General features: G+C 30.0%; 2 protein-coding genes across 2 annotated transcripts in view; one reads left to right on the top strand and one right to left on the bottom strand.

Moving 5' to 3' along the window:
- mRpL45 (mitochondrial ribosomal protein L45) overlaps window positions 1-2455 on the bottom strand; it is a 4091-nt gene extending 1636 nt beyond the window's left edge. The window contains exons 1-5 of the mRNA XM_014423389.3: window positions 2304-2455; window positions 2070-2192; window positions 1687-1899; window positions 1453-1604; window positions 1314-1362 (exon numbers count right to left, since the gene is read on the bottom strand). Of these exons, the coding sequence (XP_014278875.1) occupies window positions 1314-1362; window positions 1453-1604; window positions 1687-1899; window positions 2070-2192; window positions 2304-2330 (564 nt within the window). The 5' untranslated portion in view covers window positions 2331-2455. The remainder of the gene's footprint in view (window positions 1-1313; window positions 1363-1452; window positions 1605-1686; window positions 1900-2069; window positions 2193-2303) is intronic.
- A 2605-nt stretch (window positions 2456-5060) lies between these two features.
- On the top strand, window positions 5061-12965 carry Cdc37 (cell division cycle protein 37). The gene is made up of 7 exons (XM_014423388.3): window positions 5061-5215; window positions 5490-5623; window positions 6751-6904; window positions 7900-8175; window positions 9569-9684; window positions 10322-10511; window positions 12495-12965. The coding sequence occupies exons 1-7, from the start codon at window positions 5183-5185 to the stop codon at window positions 12681-12683; spliced, it is 1092 nt and encodes a 363-aa protein (XP_014278874.1). The 5' UTR covers window positions 5061-5182; the 3' UTR covers window positions 12684-12965.
- The last annotated feature ends 1191 nt before the right edge of the window (window positions 12966-14156 follow it).

The following is a 14156-nucleotide window of genomic DNA, read 5'->3' as shown; positions in this document are numbered from 1 at the left end:
TTATATATTTATATAAACATCATCCTCATAGCAGACTCTGCCAGAATCTTTGACAAGCTGTAATGGAAAAAGAAGTGGGTTTACAAAGGAAGGGGGTAATTATAAATCCCAACAAAAGGTAAGTCAAACAAATTAGATATGAACTTGGGAATGTGTAGAACATAGAGGAGAAACCCTTGAGACAATTGACAAATAAACATTCCTAGGAACAGGAGAAATAAACCAGAAATGTTTATTAGGATTAAAAAGAGTAAACATGTTGTTGTTTAAGCTTTGATACCTCATAAGTACAAAGAAATCTTTTTGCCATTAAAAAAACAAAATCAATACATCATCCTACAGACATCCTGAAACAAGAAAAAATTATAAAGGTATCCTATAGAATTATGGTTGAGAGGAGATGTGTTTAGAATGACTTGATAATTTTTGGTCATAAGAATTGCATTCTTTGGATCACAAAGTGCTTAACAAACAAAACATTACCAAATCTGAACACTGTTGTTGGTAAATACTAAGTTGAAAAAAAAACTTCACATTTTTAGCACAATTTATCTTCCACCCGTTTATTTATAAGTGAGAGCTGGATTATTCTTGACAGACATTTGAGCAAAGTCACAAGAGTAGAGAAGAAACATCTAAGAAAACTAGTCGAAATCAGAGAGATCTCATCAGAAATAACAGAACAAGAGAGGAGTTAAGGGATCTTACCGAAAAAGTAAATGAACAGGTTCAGCTAAGTTTCCTGACTGAGGGTAAACCAACAGGTAAAATACTAAGAAGCAGTCCAAGTATCATGGCTGGATCATTTGGACTGATCAAGAGAGAAAAGCAGCTTTTCTTTTTTTTTTTTTTTTTTTAGATTCCATTAAAATGGCTGAGATGATGCAAAATTGGATCGACACACCTCCACACTGAGTGCCAAAAAGGAGGAGGGAAAAGAAAAAGGTATCATTGTGCTCATCAAGCAACCATTTCTTGATTCAATAGTTAACTCATTATTTATTAAAAAAAATTGTTGATTTTTTTAGTCACTGTTTCTGCTTTGCTTAGTTATTGTTCACATTGTCTCAACAATATTTTACCAATCAATATGTTTAGTCCCTCTTACAAACTCTTAATCTACATTAAAAGTATCTCTTTTTTTACGAACAACTTTTATCATTCATTCAGAAGATTTTTTGTAACAAAAAAATCATTTTATATTTAGATCTATTACATTGAAACCTGGTAAAAAAGATAATTATGAATACTTCATAATATTACTATAATTGTAAAAATTAAATTTACTGATTTATTTAAAAATTTTGACTCACAGGATATGCTCTCTCGGTTATAAACTGGATTAACTTGTCTCGGTCTTTACTGAAAATGCCATTCAAAATATTAACACTATAAATGAAAAAAAATGTATTTATATATATGTAATGTATAAATGAAATATTATCTATATACTTCATCATTGAGGAATAAGAGTTTATATAGATGTTCTGAGCTTCATCTAAAAAATCAGGTACATCGAATTCCTCTTCAAAACTTCTAATTTTTCGTATGGCCATCATAGATTTGCTTTTCTTTTCAATAAATTCTAGCTTTTGTTTAGCCCCCTGAAAAACATTTTATTGATATGCAATTTCAATTGTCTAAAAACTTCAAATATAAAGATAATACAAAATACATAATCCCTACTTGAGTTGTAATAACAGAGACTTTTCCATCACCTTCTGGGGGAACATATGGTTCAAAGGTGCCACCGGTAGAACTGATATAAACTGGTTTCTCATTCCAAGGACGAGACGGTAATATACCCATTTCCTTCATTTGAGTTTTTAATTGTTCTTTTGTCAATTCCTCTGGAGATTTATTTATTACGTCCTCATCAGGAAGTTTAACTTTGATAAACTAAATAATATAATAAAGAATAAAATGTTTAATTGCCTACATGAGGATGATTAAATGATTAAAAAATGACAATAAATTGGTAAAATCTATAAGGATAGGTGTACACTAGATTTATTTTCATTTAGTTAAAACTTTACAAATATGTTTGATGGGCTACACATTTGTATTACCTTCAGACCCCTTAATTTTTTAAACTTAGGATTCCAATGTTTTCTGCCTCTGTAGATAATATTGCAATTGTTTGGAAACAACACAGACTTAGAAAATAGTACAGAATTTAGTGTTGCTGATTTCTGTAATATAAATCAATCATAATTAAATGATTTAAAAAAATGGTAAATAAGGAAATTAAACAAATCACAAGTATAAAAAAAATCATATTTTTTTTAATTTGGACTAGTTACCACTATTTTATTGAGCAAGTTAGCCATATTCAATCACAAATGTATATATTAATCCAAAACCATTGAATTCATAAAATACAACTAAGCGGTTATAATCTAACCAGGTTACAAATCGTAAATAGTAGCTGAGCACTAAAAAAATCTTATAAAATAACTTTGGCAAAGGTGTCCAATGCACTAATCTGATTTCACTAATCAATCTCGCAATGCCACCTAGTTCTATTGAGAATTAGGGTGAATGCACTGACTATTGATTGTAAACGTCGATTTCAATAAATGTTTAAACATTAGTGCTTGCTTGAAGCATGTTGGTCTAATTATGCATTTGTGAATCATAAGTTTCAGCTGAAGGGATAGGACCCTTGAGCCGAATGAGTGTTGGAGCCCGGTTGCTTTAGCTGACACCGATTTTAGTTTTAGTTTTTTATCAATATGACGTTCTAAAGTTATGTATGCCAAGATATGTTGAAGTTTTATCCAAGCATTCATCATTCTTGCCTTCTTGAAAGGAAGAGATAATACCCTTTGTTTTGTCAACATCTACTTCAATGTTCAACTTTTTTAGATCGTCAATAAACCTTTGGAATGCCACTGTGGTTTGATTTAGCGTCCTGCAAGGATTGAGGTTGCTACTTGTGATAGCTAGATCATCTACATAGGTAGTGACGGTTGCTTTTTCCTATCTTCCTCCAACAATGATAGAAGTGTACACAGAACTGAAGTATTTGTGACAAAACTGTTCCCTGTGGAACTCCGAAAGTAAGAAATACTCAATTTGAGCATTTTTCACTAACTTCTACAATTATGAAATGTTCACTGAGAAATGATTTCAGAATCGATTACTGCTGCTCAAGATTCCATCGACCATCCGGCGTTGACTAATTATCGATGTCAGCGCCTTCCTAGATAATTTTAAAGAAGAATGTAATGTATTCGCCGACATCTTTTATTGATAAGAGTGATGGGAATGTCCTGGCTGGTTATGTACCTTACTTTGATATAAATCCCAGTCTGCCTAGCTATAGTCATATCTGGAGGAAGGTGATGCTCTACCATAGCTAAGACTTCACTTGAGACCTGTGATCAGAGATGATGAAGTCCAATGTAGTACAACTCCTGATCTTGTATGCTTGACTCATCAGAAGTAGGGCGATAGTTGGAGCCATCGAACCATTTGCTCTGTGTCGAAGCGTGTGCGATTCCGGATGAACAACAGTAAACAGCGTCTTTGTGATTAACAGCCCAGCATTGTTATTTTCCGCATTGTTCCAAAGAGAGTGGTGAGAATTCCAATTACTCAGAGATTCCCTCGTTCGGCACAATCTTCTAGCAGCCTTTTGTATTCAATAAGAGAACTTCTCGGGTGACGTTATGTTGCCATTATTCTTATTGCAGCTGGACCTTCATAGTGGCCTGATGAAGTCTACTGTCAGTTATATTCGATGGGGGGGACATTGTTTTCCATTTAGTTCCATGGCGTATGGTAATCAGAACACCAACAAATCTATCTAAAGTCAAAATGGGTCGATTTTTATTTCGTGGCGGTTGTACGTAATGAAAACTTTACCCTCTCACTATGATTTAGAATAGAGTAGTAATCTGGTCAGGGATGGCCAGGGAGATGGAAATAAAAAAAGATTCCGAAGGGGTTTCTATGTATGATATGTAATATAAATGAGAGATTGAAAAGCCACGTTGTACAAGAGATTATTTTATGAATGAATGATTTCTTCATTATCTATCTGTGCCTGAACTTAATTTAAACTTCAAGATTGATAAAATCCTGGAATTGTAAATAATTAACAAACAGTTAGAGATAATTTCACAATTTTTCAATACTGGTGTTAGTTCAGTTACAGAAAGATAGAAAAATAAATCTTTTATTCGCAAAATGTTCACTTAGTAACGACTCACTAGTAAGCAGAGAAAATAGTTCAATAGCGCACAACTAGGCTGCACGCGGATAAGCCTCGTCGTCCCCGTGATGTAGAAGTCATTTTTGTAAATATTGTTAGTTGTACAACTTGTAAACGGTTTTATGTGAAAATGTTATTTACTAATTTTACTTATAAATAGAGACGGGATTTTCGTGCAATTGCAAATATAGTTATGAACTAGAGGATAGTCAGCTCATATGTTTATGAATGGCATCATTTTAGGTATGAATGATTTACCAGGCTAAAGGGAACATTGGATAAGTTGTCTTGATTGCGACCGAGTTTACCACTATATTAGATCAGTTTATTCACAGCTGCTTATTTAGAAACATTTGGGTTTTGCGTTTATCTTTTTTCTAACATTATTATGGCTCTTCCAATATTTTAATGGTACGTATTCTAGAGATAGTACCGTGGCCTGGGGTTTCTTTCTCTTATGGTGTCCACCTGCGGACTACTTAACTTTGTAGAGTTACAAAGCAACAGTCTACTGTACAATCTACGGAATACGTCTAACAAAATAAAAATAAAACAAACTTGTCAGATGTATCACTATTCAAGCAAAGGAGCGATATGTAGCTAAAGTAAAATAAACAGACACAAGTATTATTTTTTTAGTTGATGCATATTTTCTAGTATACTCTTTCGGTTATGTTAGATCAAGTATCGATACGTTAAAGAAGTTTAGATGGATTATAATTGAAACGTTTTTAAAAGGAATAATTGTTATATATAACATTATATTTTCGTTTTTGTAGGGTTAATGTGCACGAAATTCAACACTAAAGTTGAAAAAATACCATACTATTTTGAAGAGTTTTCTTATAAAGTTTCGATTTTGATATACGCTCCTATCGATATCGCTACCTGGAGCATATGAGCAATTTCATGTATGTTTATTATACTTGAATTTGCAGTTATCTAAATTATTTATCTAAGACAATGGTTGATTATAGCAAATGGGGAAATATAGAGGTGAGTTTCAATATTTCACTGTACAAAGCTTCGGGAAAAGAATAAAATTGAGGAATGTTTGTATTGAGGAATGGTTTATTCATTACCATTCTTAAAAAAGAAATGTGAAAATAAATAAAATTATTTCATCATGACTTGTTTAGGTATCAGATGTCATTAAATTAGTCCTTGGCTGATTGATTTTTAACTTTTCTTTATGGCTCTTCTCTGAGTTTTATTTGATTCTGTATATCATTGCTTAAGTTTTTCCTTTTGTTTAGTAGTATGAGTTTAGATTTCAGATGATGAAGATGAAACACATCCCAATATTGACACACCATCACTCTTTCGATGGCGACACCAGGCAAGGGTTGAGAGAATGGAGGAACAGCGACGGGAAAAAGAAGAATTTGAAAATACTAAAAAAAAGTAATTATGCACTGATACTTTATCCCTTTTAGCTTTTTACAGTGAGAAGTATTCATTGTCCTTATATTTTTATATAGCTGGTTGTTCTGCTCTGTTATTTGTTTGAATTTATTTGACTGTTCACTCCCTCACAGACCTATTTGCGGAACTAGGTTATTTTGACTCAAGTGATCTCAAAATGTGAATTTCCATTGAAAACTTAAATTTAAATTTTCCCACGATCGCAATACTTTCCCATACTAATTTTTTTTGTTTACTCTCTACTTGGTCATTTCTGATATACAGTAGAGTTATCCTAGAAGTAACCAACCTATTCTAGACAGAAGGTCTAATGGTTTATGGTTTATTATGGTTAACAACCATGGGAAGGTTGAATTTTTATTCCATGCAAAGGCCATGTAATAAAAGTGAACCTGCCCAAGCTGGAATCGATCTGCTGATGTTTGCAGACATGAGGTACGCATCAAATTCCTTAGCTACAACTCTCATATTGCCACCTAAGAGTATCATTAAAAAATACAGCGTGGTCATTAATCCGCATTATTTCCTGATTGATTGTCCTTCATGTCTTTGTTAAAATGGACTATTTTATGGTAATTAGTTGTCAAAGGAAAACTTTAATTTTTTTTTTTTTTTTGTGACAAGTAATATTGTTTTAATAAACTCCAGGGTCCTAGATTTTATAGCGTACAACATGTTGTTTGTTTATTGGTCTTGATACCCTCCTATATTCCAATAAGGAAATCGAGGGTTGGTTATTGTTTAAGTTATTACCCTGTTTTAGTCAGGGAGGTTGACATTTATTTAGTGGGTTGTTTACTGTGTCAGGTTGATTCCAATTGACACTATGAAATTTGAGCTCCTTATGGTGTAATAATGAAGCTTTTAGTGTTAATAAAAACATAGTAATTTTTTAACTATGAATTTTAATTATTATTTAAAACAATATATTAAATTATTATCATTCAGGTTTCATTCTCAAAAACTCCTTAATTATTGAAAGGCATAAATAATTTTTTGAAAACTCAATTAGTTTCTGATTATTATGTGTGATTTGTTAAAAAGAATTTATTGCTGTTGTAAAAACTTATGAATAATGTTAAAGTAATTCTGTATCTATGAATTAGAAATTCACAACAAATCACTGAGGTACGGAAACAGATCGAGCATGCAAAAAAAGAGGATGCCAGCATAGCTGAACTCGAGGCACGTTTGGAAATGCTTTTGAGTGAAGGAGAAAAGCTGAGAAAGAAAGAAGATGAATTAAAACAGAAAGAAAAGGTTTGTTTTGTTATCTCATCACCCATGTTCAACTTGTTTTTCAAATTAAATTGTTGTTATCATAATAGTTTGGATTTATTATTAAATACCTGAATTTTAATTTTCATATTTTTTAGTTCTCTTTTTGCAATTTTTTTGTCTATTTAAGTTCAACTAAATATAAAAAAGGTATGTGTCACGTACCTTGTAATCCATATGACAACACTAGGACATTAGGTTACCACTTTTCTGCAATTCATGAGTAAAGCAATTGAAGTAAAGAAATTGAAACGCAAGTTGACATTTATGATTTATATTTATTATAATTGTAGAAGTCTTTTATATTTTTGGAATGACAAAAAATTCTACGAAAAATGTAAACATTCTATTTGGCACACATTGTTTGTATTTTTGATTTGCAATATGGTTAGTTATAACAAAGTGAATGTTTTCTATTCCCCTTATAGATGATTTGTGAACTAACAGTCTTTTTAGGAGATCCCAATCCTTTTGGGTCAGTATCATATTTAGTCAAATATGCCATTAAAATATCCCTTCAAACATTTAAGTTAGGAATATTATTACTACTTTATAATACTGTTTGCATTAATAAATTATTGCAGTATGCATATGTCTTTAGGTGATGATAAACTTGGCCAGTACTGCTTTTTGTATCTTATTCCAATTCGGTACATTGAAATATTCTCCCATGTAATAAATCACTTTGTCAATTGAACTTCATTTTCATTTAGAAATATTAAAAGTTCTATTGGCTCTTATTTCTTTATAATTGTCCTGTTATCAGACACAGATCACCCTTTAGGAATCATATTCTCCCTGTTCCTCTATATCCCATTTTTTTAATGTATTTCAATAATCTCAACTCTAATCAAATTATAGAAATTCAAACCAGAGCATTAGTTGTGTAATGTATTTAATTATATTTATAAATGGTATGCAGAAAATAATGACATTCTTTAGTTTATTGTTTAATTTAATTTTTTTTTGTTTTTTAGGTGACTCCATGGAACGTTGATACTATTAGTAATCCTGGATTTACAAAGACTGTCATAAATAAACCTGGAGCCCGGAAAGTTGAACAATTATCGGAAGAAGAGAGAGAGAAAAGAATGCAAGTTTTTATTAAAGAAAATGAAAAACTTTTAAAAGAATTTGGAATGTTAAGGAAATATGATGATAGCCGAAGGTTTTTGCAGGAACACCCAAATCTTGTTTGTGAAGATACTGCGAATTACCTTGTAATATGGTGCATAACCTTAGAAATGGAAGATGTGAGTATAAATGAGGAGTATTCTGTCAAATGTCAATTTATCCACATGGGGAAAATTATTAGGGGGCATTCTCAAGCAATTGTTTTTTTTTTTTACATTGTTGATTTGTAACACCTATTCAAGAGGATAAAACTTTGATTTGAAATAAACTGAACAAGTTTTCGATTTTAATTCATCAAAAACTCTTGGTCAATTGAATTTTTATTAATTTAAGAGTTTAAGTTTCAAATTTTAACCACAAAAATGTTTGAAAATTTTCAAACCTAATTTACACGATTATCATTTCCATTAAAAAAAAAAAAATAAAATTTGGATTAAAAATCAAACTATTTTTTCCCTAAGAAAAAGTAGAAAAACTTACAGATCAAGAGTACTGCTATCTCTTGTCTCAGAAACGCACAAATGTGTCATCCTCTTTTACCTTAAAGCGATTAATTTTTTTTTTATAATTGGAAAAAACAAAAAAATATTTATTAAAGAATAATTTTTTATTATTTAAAAATATTTTCATTAAAAAGTACAAGGCAAAACATTAAAATATATATATTATCTTGATTCTACTTTAAAGGGTACCTGTTATAGTCCAGTACTATAGCAAGCATATTTCAGAGCTGGCTTTATCATGGCATTTTACCGTACCCTCTTAGCTTCAGATTTTTCAAGGTTTCAGTTTTCTTGGCAGATAGAAGAAAGCTCTGTTCACGCTTGTTATAAGCTGGTCTATCTCAGTCCATTGGTCGTTTATTAATGTTATTGTGAAGTTGAGATATTTAAAACTGTCTTCTTTCAGAAGCGATTTGCCATCCACGCAGTCAATTTCATATTTTCTTCATGTAATATTTTGTTGCATATACAGTCAAAGTTGATAGTGAAATAAAATATTTAATAATTAAACAATTTCATATGTATTTACTTAAACTACATTCAAAAAGATAATTTATAGCTTAAAAAATAATACTCTACGAGTCAAATCAATTATAATTTTTCGTCTGGTTTCCTATCAACTCAGATGTAATTTCTCAAGTCTTAATGTACAATAACAGAGGTCATATCTCATTAGCTGCAACATCACAATTCAAATTCATAATTTTTCAACTTATGCATTTGAAATTTTAAATACTGTATTAATTTCTCTGAAAAATGGAGGATTGTCCTTGATCACTGATAAGTTTGTATTTTTATCTCCACTGTGGTCTTAACTTGGTATTATTGAGTTGCCATAAATGAGTGATATGAAACAATTTACATATATAAATATAAAGTGAAATAAAAATAAAACAACTTTAAAAAAAAAAACCTGGTTAATTTTTCTGTTCATGAAAATTTGAATTTTAAAATATTAATTTCTATTATGATTATTTATATAAATTCAATATTATGTTTTATGTTCTAGAAACAAATGTTATCACAGCACGTAGCTCACCAGTGTATTTGCATGCAGTACATTTTAGAATTGTCAAAACAGTTGGAAGTAGACCCTAGATCCTGTGTAGGGACATTTTTCTCGAAGTAAGATATATTCTTATATTGTTGTTCGATTTTTAATGTTTTTATTTAGTATAAAGTTGACTTAGTTTTATTATTTTAACTAATTTACCTTTGATATGGACTAAGGAAAACAATTTAACCCCCTCCAAATTTAGTTTTATGATTCAAGATAAAGATCTATTTGGCTTTTCTATGATTTGTTTGTAATATTTGGCACCAAAATCAGAGATCACTCTAGGATAATTTTCAGAAATCAATAGTCTTAGACACTATTTTGTTTGAAAATGGTGGCTGATAAATAATCTACAATAGCTGATGAAAGATATAAACGTTCTTTACCCCTTTTTGAATGTTGTAGTTCATTTAAATATAGTGCTTAAATTTTTTTCTATTAATTTTTGTAATTAAACATGTTTAATAGCATTAAATGCATAAATAGTCAGAAAATGCTGTAATTGTATGGTTTATGAAAATTCTTGATTGGAAAGGGATTAGATTATTTGAGTTAGGTAATTTTCTTGCCTTGATAAAAAATATAATTTTATATTGTCACAATTATGAGGCTTTTAAGAAAAATAACATATTTTAGTTAAGATACAGCCTAGCTTTACTGGGTAAGTTATAATATTAATATAAAATAATTTTCTTAAAAACAAAGGATTCAAGTGGCCGAGCCAGAGTACAAGAAATCTTTTGAAGATGAACTCAATGCATTCAAAGAACGTGTGAAGAAGCGAGCCAAGGAAAAGTTGGAAGCGGCCCTTAGAGAAGAGGAGGAAGAAGAGAAAAAAGCTCGTTTAGGTCCTGGTGGTTTGGATCCAGTTGAAGTCTTCGAAACACTACCTCTCGTAAGTTCTGGTTCTAGTTTTTTCAATTCTTAAAAATTTCAGTATCATCATTAATGTCCATTATTTTTTCATATTTATTTAGGTTAGGTAGGCGAACTTAAAAGGGAAATATTATTTGTTTTTACCAAAATTTGTATTTAAGGTTTTTGTAGGGATCTAATCTTAACGAATTTGAATAGCTTTTTTTGAATAACAATTTTTTCTACATACTATATCAAGCGATTTAGTCTGCATTTTAACTCATTTTATTCGATTCGCTACTTTTTTTTGTAATTGTGCATCTGAAAACAAATCAAATGGTGTATTATTACTCCCATATGTCCAAATATTAGAATATTATTGACATAATTAGCCCACCTGAATAAGCAAAGTTTGGTAAAATATATTTTATGGAGAAATAAAGTTGATATTCGTTTATGGCACCTCAAAAAATCCTTTAAAAAATTTTGATAGAAATGAAAAATAAAATTTATTTACTCAAAATATTTACTTTCATGGTGCCTTCGATTTTGTTTCAGGAATCACAAAAAAATGCTGTCTTCAACATAATGGCACTAATCTGGGACTTTCATTTTTATAATTTTAAACAATTAAGCTCGTTTAATTCAATCAACAATCTTTTATTCTCTTTCTACTTTAAAAATCAAATCAGTTGGTATATTATAACCATTATAAATATGTAGAACAAAGGCGTCATACAACAATATAAAAACTTTCTAAAATTGTTAAATATGTTCTTTCTCAGCTCCTAGGGTGCATCGGCAAGAACCCTCAGACATTTGTCTGATATGTTTTGAACTAGTATCACCTAAAAATGTTTTATAGAAATCAGTGACCCCATGTGCATAGTCTGTCTCCTCTTGATAAGAGATAATAAAATAATATAGTGATTATACAATGGAGAAGAAAATTTACCCTTTACCCTCGAGGGCTCCACACCCAGAGCCATTTAAAATTTGTCTTCAAACTTGGGAACCCCCCTATGGAGACAATGGAAATAATTTTCAGTTCATGACATGACAAAGACAAATCGTAAAATCTATTGTGAATAAGATATTTCGCTTGGTGACAAATGAAGGTTGCAGCTTGCGAATCATTACACTGGTAATATGAATTAAAAAAACTTCCAAGTGCAAAGGGTTAAAATATGCAGTATTGGAAAGAGGTAAAGATTTGACCAGTACTTTTCTATTTATATGGTAAATGAACAGTCAGTAAATGAAAATACAAAGTGAAATTATGAGAATAAAAAAAGGAGATGTGCGAGGATAATAAGTAATTCTACTTCTAAAATGCGGAACTCAAGAGGGGAGGAACAAATTAAAGGTAAAATTAAGGATAAAAATGGTCACGTCTGTACTTTATCCAGCATTGTATATTTTAATTTCTTCTTCATTATAGTATGTATATGTGTATTTACTTGTATAACAGCTATTGACTTAGCTATTAACATTTGTTATAGGAAGTATTGTTATATAAAATTTGCATTTTAAGACATTTTCATCATGTAGTTTTACTATTCCTTGAACTTATCAATTATTTGTTATTCTTGTTACACAACTTTGGCATTCTAATTTTTTTTTTAACTTATTAATTTCAAAATTATGAGAGATAGTTGACCGTGGATGATAAATGAGGAGAAGATGGTTGGGGGTGCGGTCAATGAAACACAAATAAGTATGACTATAAAATAAGTTAGTCATACTTATTTGTGTTTCATTGACCGCACCCCCAACCATCTTCTCCTTATTAATTTCAAACACATTTCACATTCAAAGGTTATTTATTATATTTCTTACTCACATTTTCTAAAAAAATTATGAACATTGTTTGCTTTTTTTACCCAAAAGAACTGGATTCCTCTGACATATTAGAATATTTTGTAAAATTAACTTCTAATTTAACTATGTAATACATTTCATATTTATTTTTTATCTCCGCAAAATTTAATTTGAAATTCTAATGTTAAATTATTTTGTATAGATATTGCAAGAATGTTTTGAAAAACAAGACATTCCTATGCTTCAAGAAGCGATAGCTAAAATGCCTCAAGAAGAAGCTGCTTACCACATGAAGCGCTGTATAGATTCTGGTCTATGGCTCCCTGATGGAGGCAAGAAGGAAGCTGCCGAAATATCAGAAGCAGAGGTTGCCGAAGCTGAAGAAAAATGATAACAAAACGTATATTTGCAATAATAAATTATTTTCCGTTTTTTGTATATATATTATGTGTTACATGTGTCGAAATTCACTTTCTGCCCGATTTAATCAAGTAATTAATGAATTAAAATAGTAATCAAACTGCTATTGTTTATCGCAGTATATAATGAATTAAATAAATGTATGAGACAATGTAGTCGATCTATTAAGTCTAAATTTTATTGAAAAGATTTATGTTGAAGTTATTGTATGTCTTCATGGCAATTTTATCTATCAAATACATTTTTTTTTAAATATATGAAATTACCTATTTATTATTATTTTATTGGTATAAAATTCACTCATTTTTACTACTGAGTTTTAATTATTATTTTGGAGGTTAGTCAAATAAGAATTTTCGAAGGATACAAAAATAATTTATGATATTCGTTTGTGTGTCACATACACTAAGTGCCGATCTATGGTGATAACAAAACAGTTTAAAAATGATCCAATTTTTTTTTTCTTTTATACTATTTCTCAAATAAAATAGTTCTCTTATCATTAGTTATACCCTCAGCTTTTAATAAAACCATGGTTTCAAACAGAGGTTTTCAGTTGCTTCTTATATATAATAAGTCAGTTGTAGGTAGGTTACATTCTATAATTAAAATACTCCTCTAATTAACTATTAAAACTGCTTTAGTTAATATTTTTTTAATTTTATTTTATTCACTATATTGCATTAATAAATTCCAGAAATATCTGATTCAACTAGTGGCTCTTATATCATTTGGACTTATGAATTCTCCCCACACCTCCAGCTTTATAAAAGTGAAATATTTATTTGAGATTATAAAAATCAACTGTAACGAAACATTTTTATTCTGGTAGATACGAAATAATACAACTGTGTAAAAATTTGAAGAGGAATGAGGTTACACTTTGGATGGTGTTCTCTCCAATTAGCTTCTCTTGAGCACATTCTCTCCTATTCTAATATTTCTCTAGGAAGCAAGCATACTTTTATTAAGTTTACTATCTGGTTCCATGCTTATACCATCGTTTTAAATTGTGTTCTGCTAACTGCCTGTATGATAATTAAAAGTTAGCATACGAGAAATGATATTATATATTGATTATGATGGCAGTAAAAGTTTCAGAACTTAAACAATTTATAATTTCATATTTACTAGTGTTTCAGTATTTATAATTTGATTTTTGTGATCTTACTTTTCACTTCCAATGCATTGCTACTAGTTATCACCAAATAAATAAAAGTTAGATTAATTTTCTATGATTACTAGAACCATAATTCTTTGTATTAGTTTAAGAACTATTATATTTTTGACTAGATGTTTTATGTAAAATTATATCAAAACACTAGATTTGTCTATAGAAGTATGAAAGCAGCCATACTGTTAATATTTATTTTCTTCGAAGTCAGCAGTTTTTCATCCAACTACTATGAAATGGTTATTCAATGTCCTGTATTTGTTTTCCAAT

Source organism: Halyomorpha halys, unplaced genomic scaffold (genome assembly GCF_000696795.3).
Source record: "Halyomorpha halys isolate HHAL.00 unplaced genomic scaffold, Hhal_1.1 Scaffold418.1, whole genome shotgun sequence".
NCBI lineage: Eukaryota > Metazoa > Arthropoda > Insecta > Hemiptera > Pentatomidae > Halyomorpha > Halyomorpha halys.
The sequence above is the reverse complement of the archived record's forward strand: the minus strand, read 5'-3'. Positions and strand labels throughout refer to the sequence as shown.

Coding starts and splice junctions, on each gene's coding strand:
- Cdc37 (XM_014423388.3), top strand. CDS start 5,183: ATGGTTGATTATAGCAAATGGGGAAATATAGAG. Junction 5,624..6,750: donor TTTGAAAATACTAAAAAAAA/GTAATTATGCAC, acceptor TCTATGAATTAG/AAATTCACAACAAATCACTG. Junction 10,512..12,494: donor TCTTCGAAACACTACCTCTC/GTAAGTTCTGGT, acceptor TATTTTGTATAG/ATATTGCAAGAATGTTTTGA.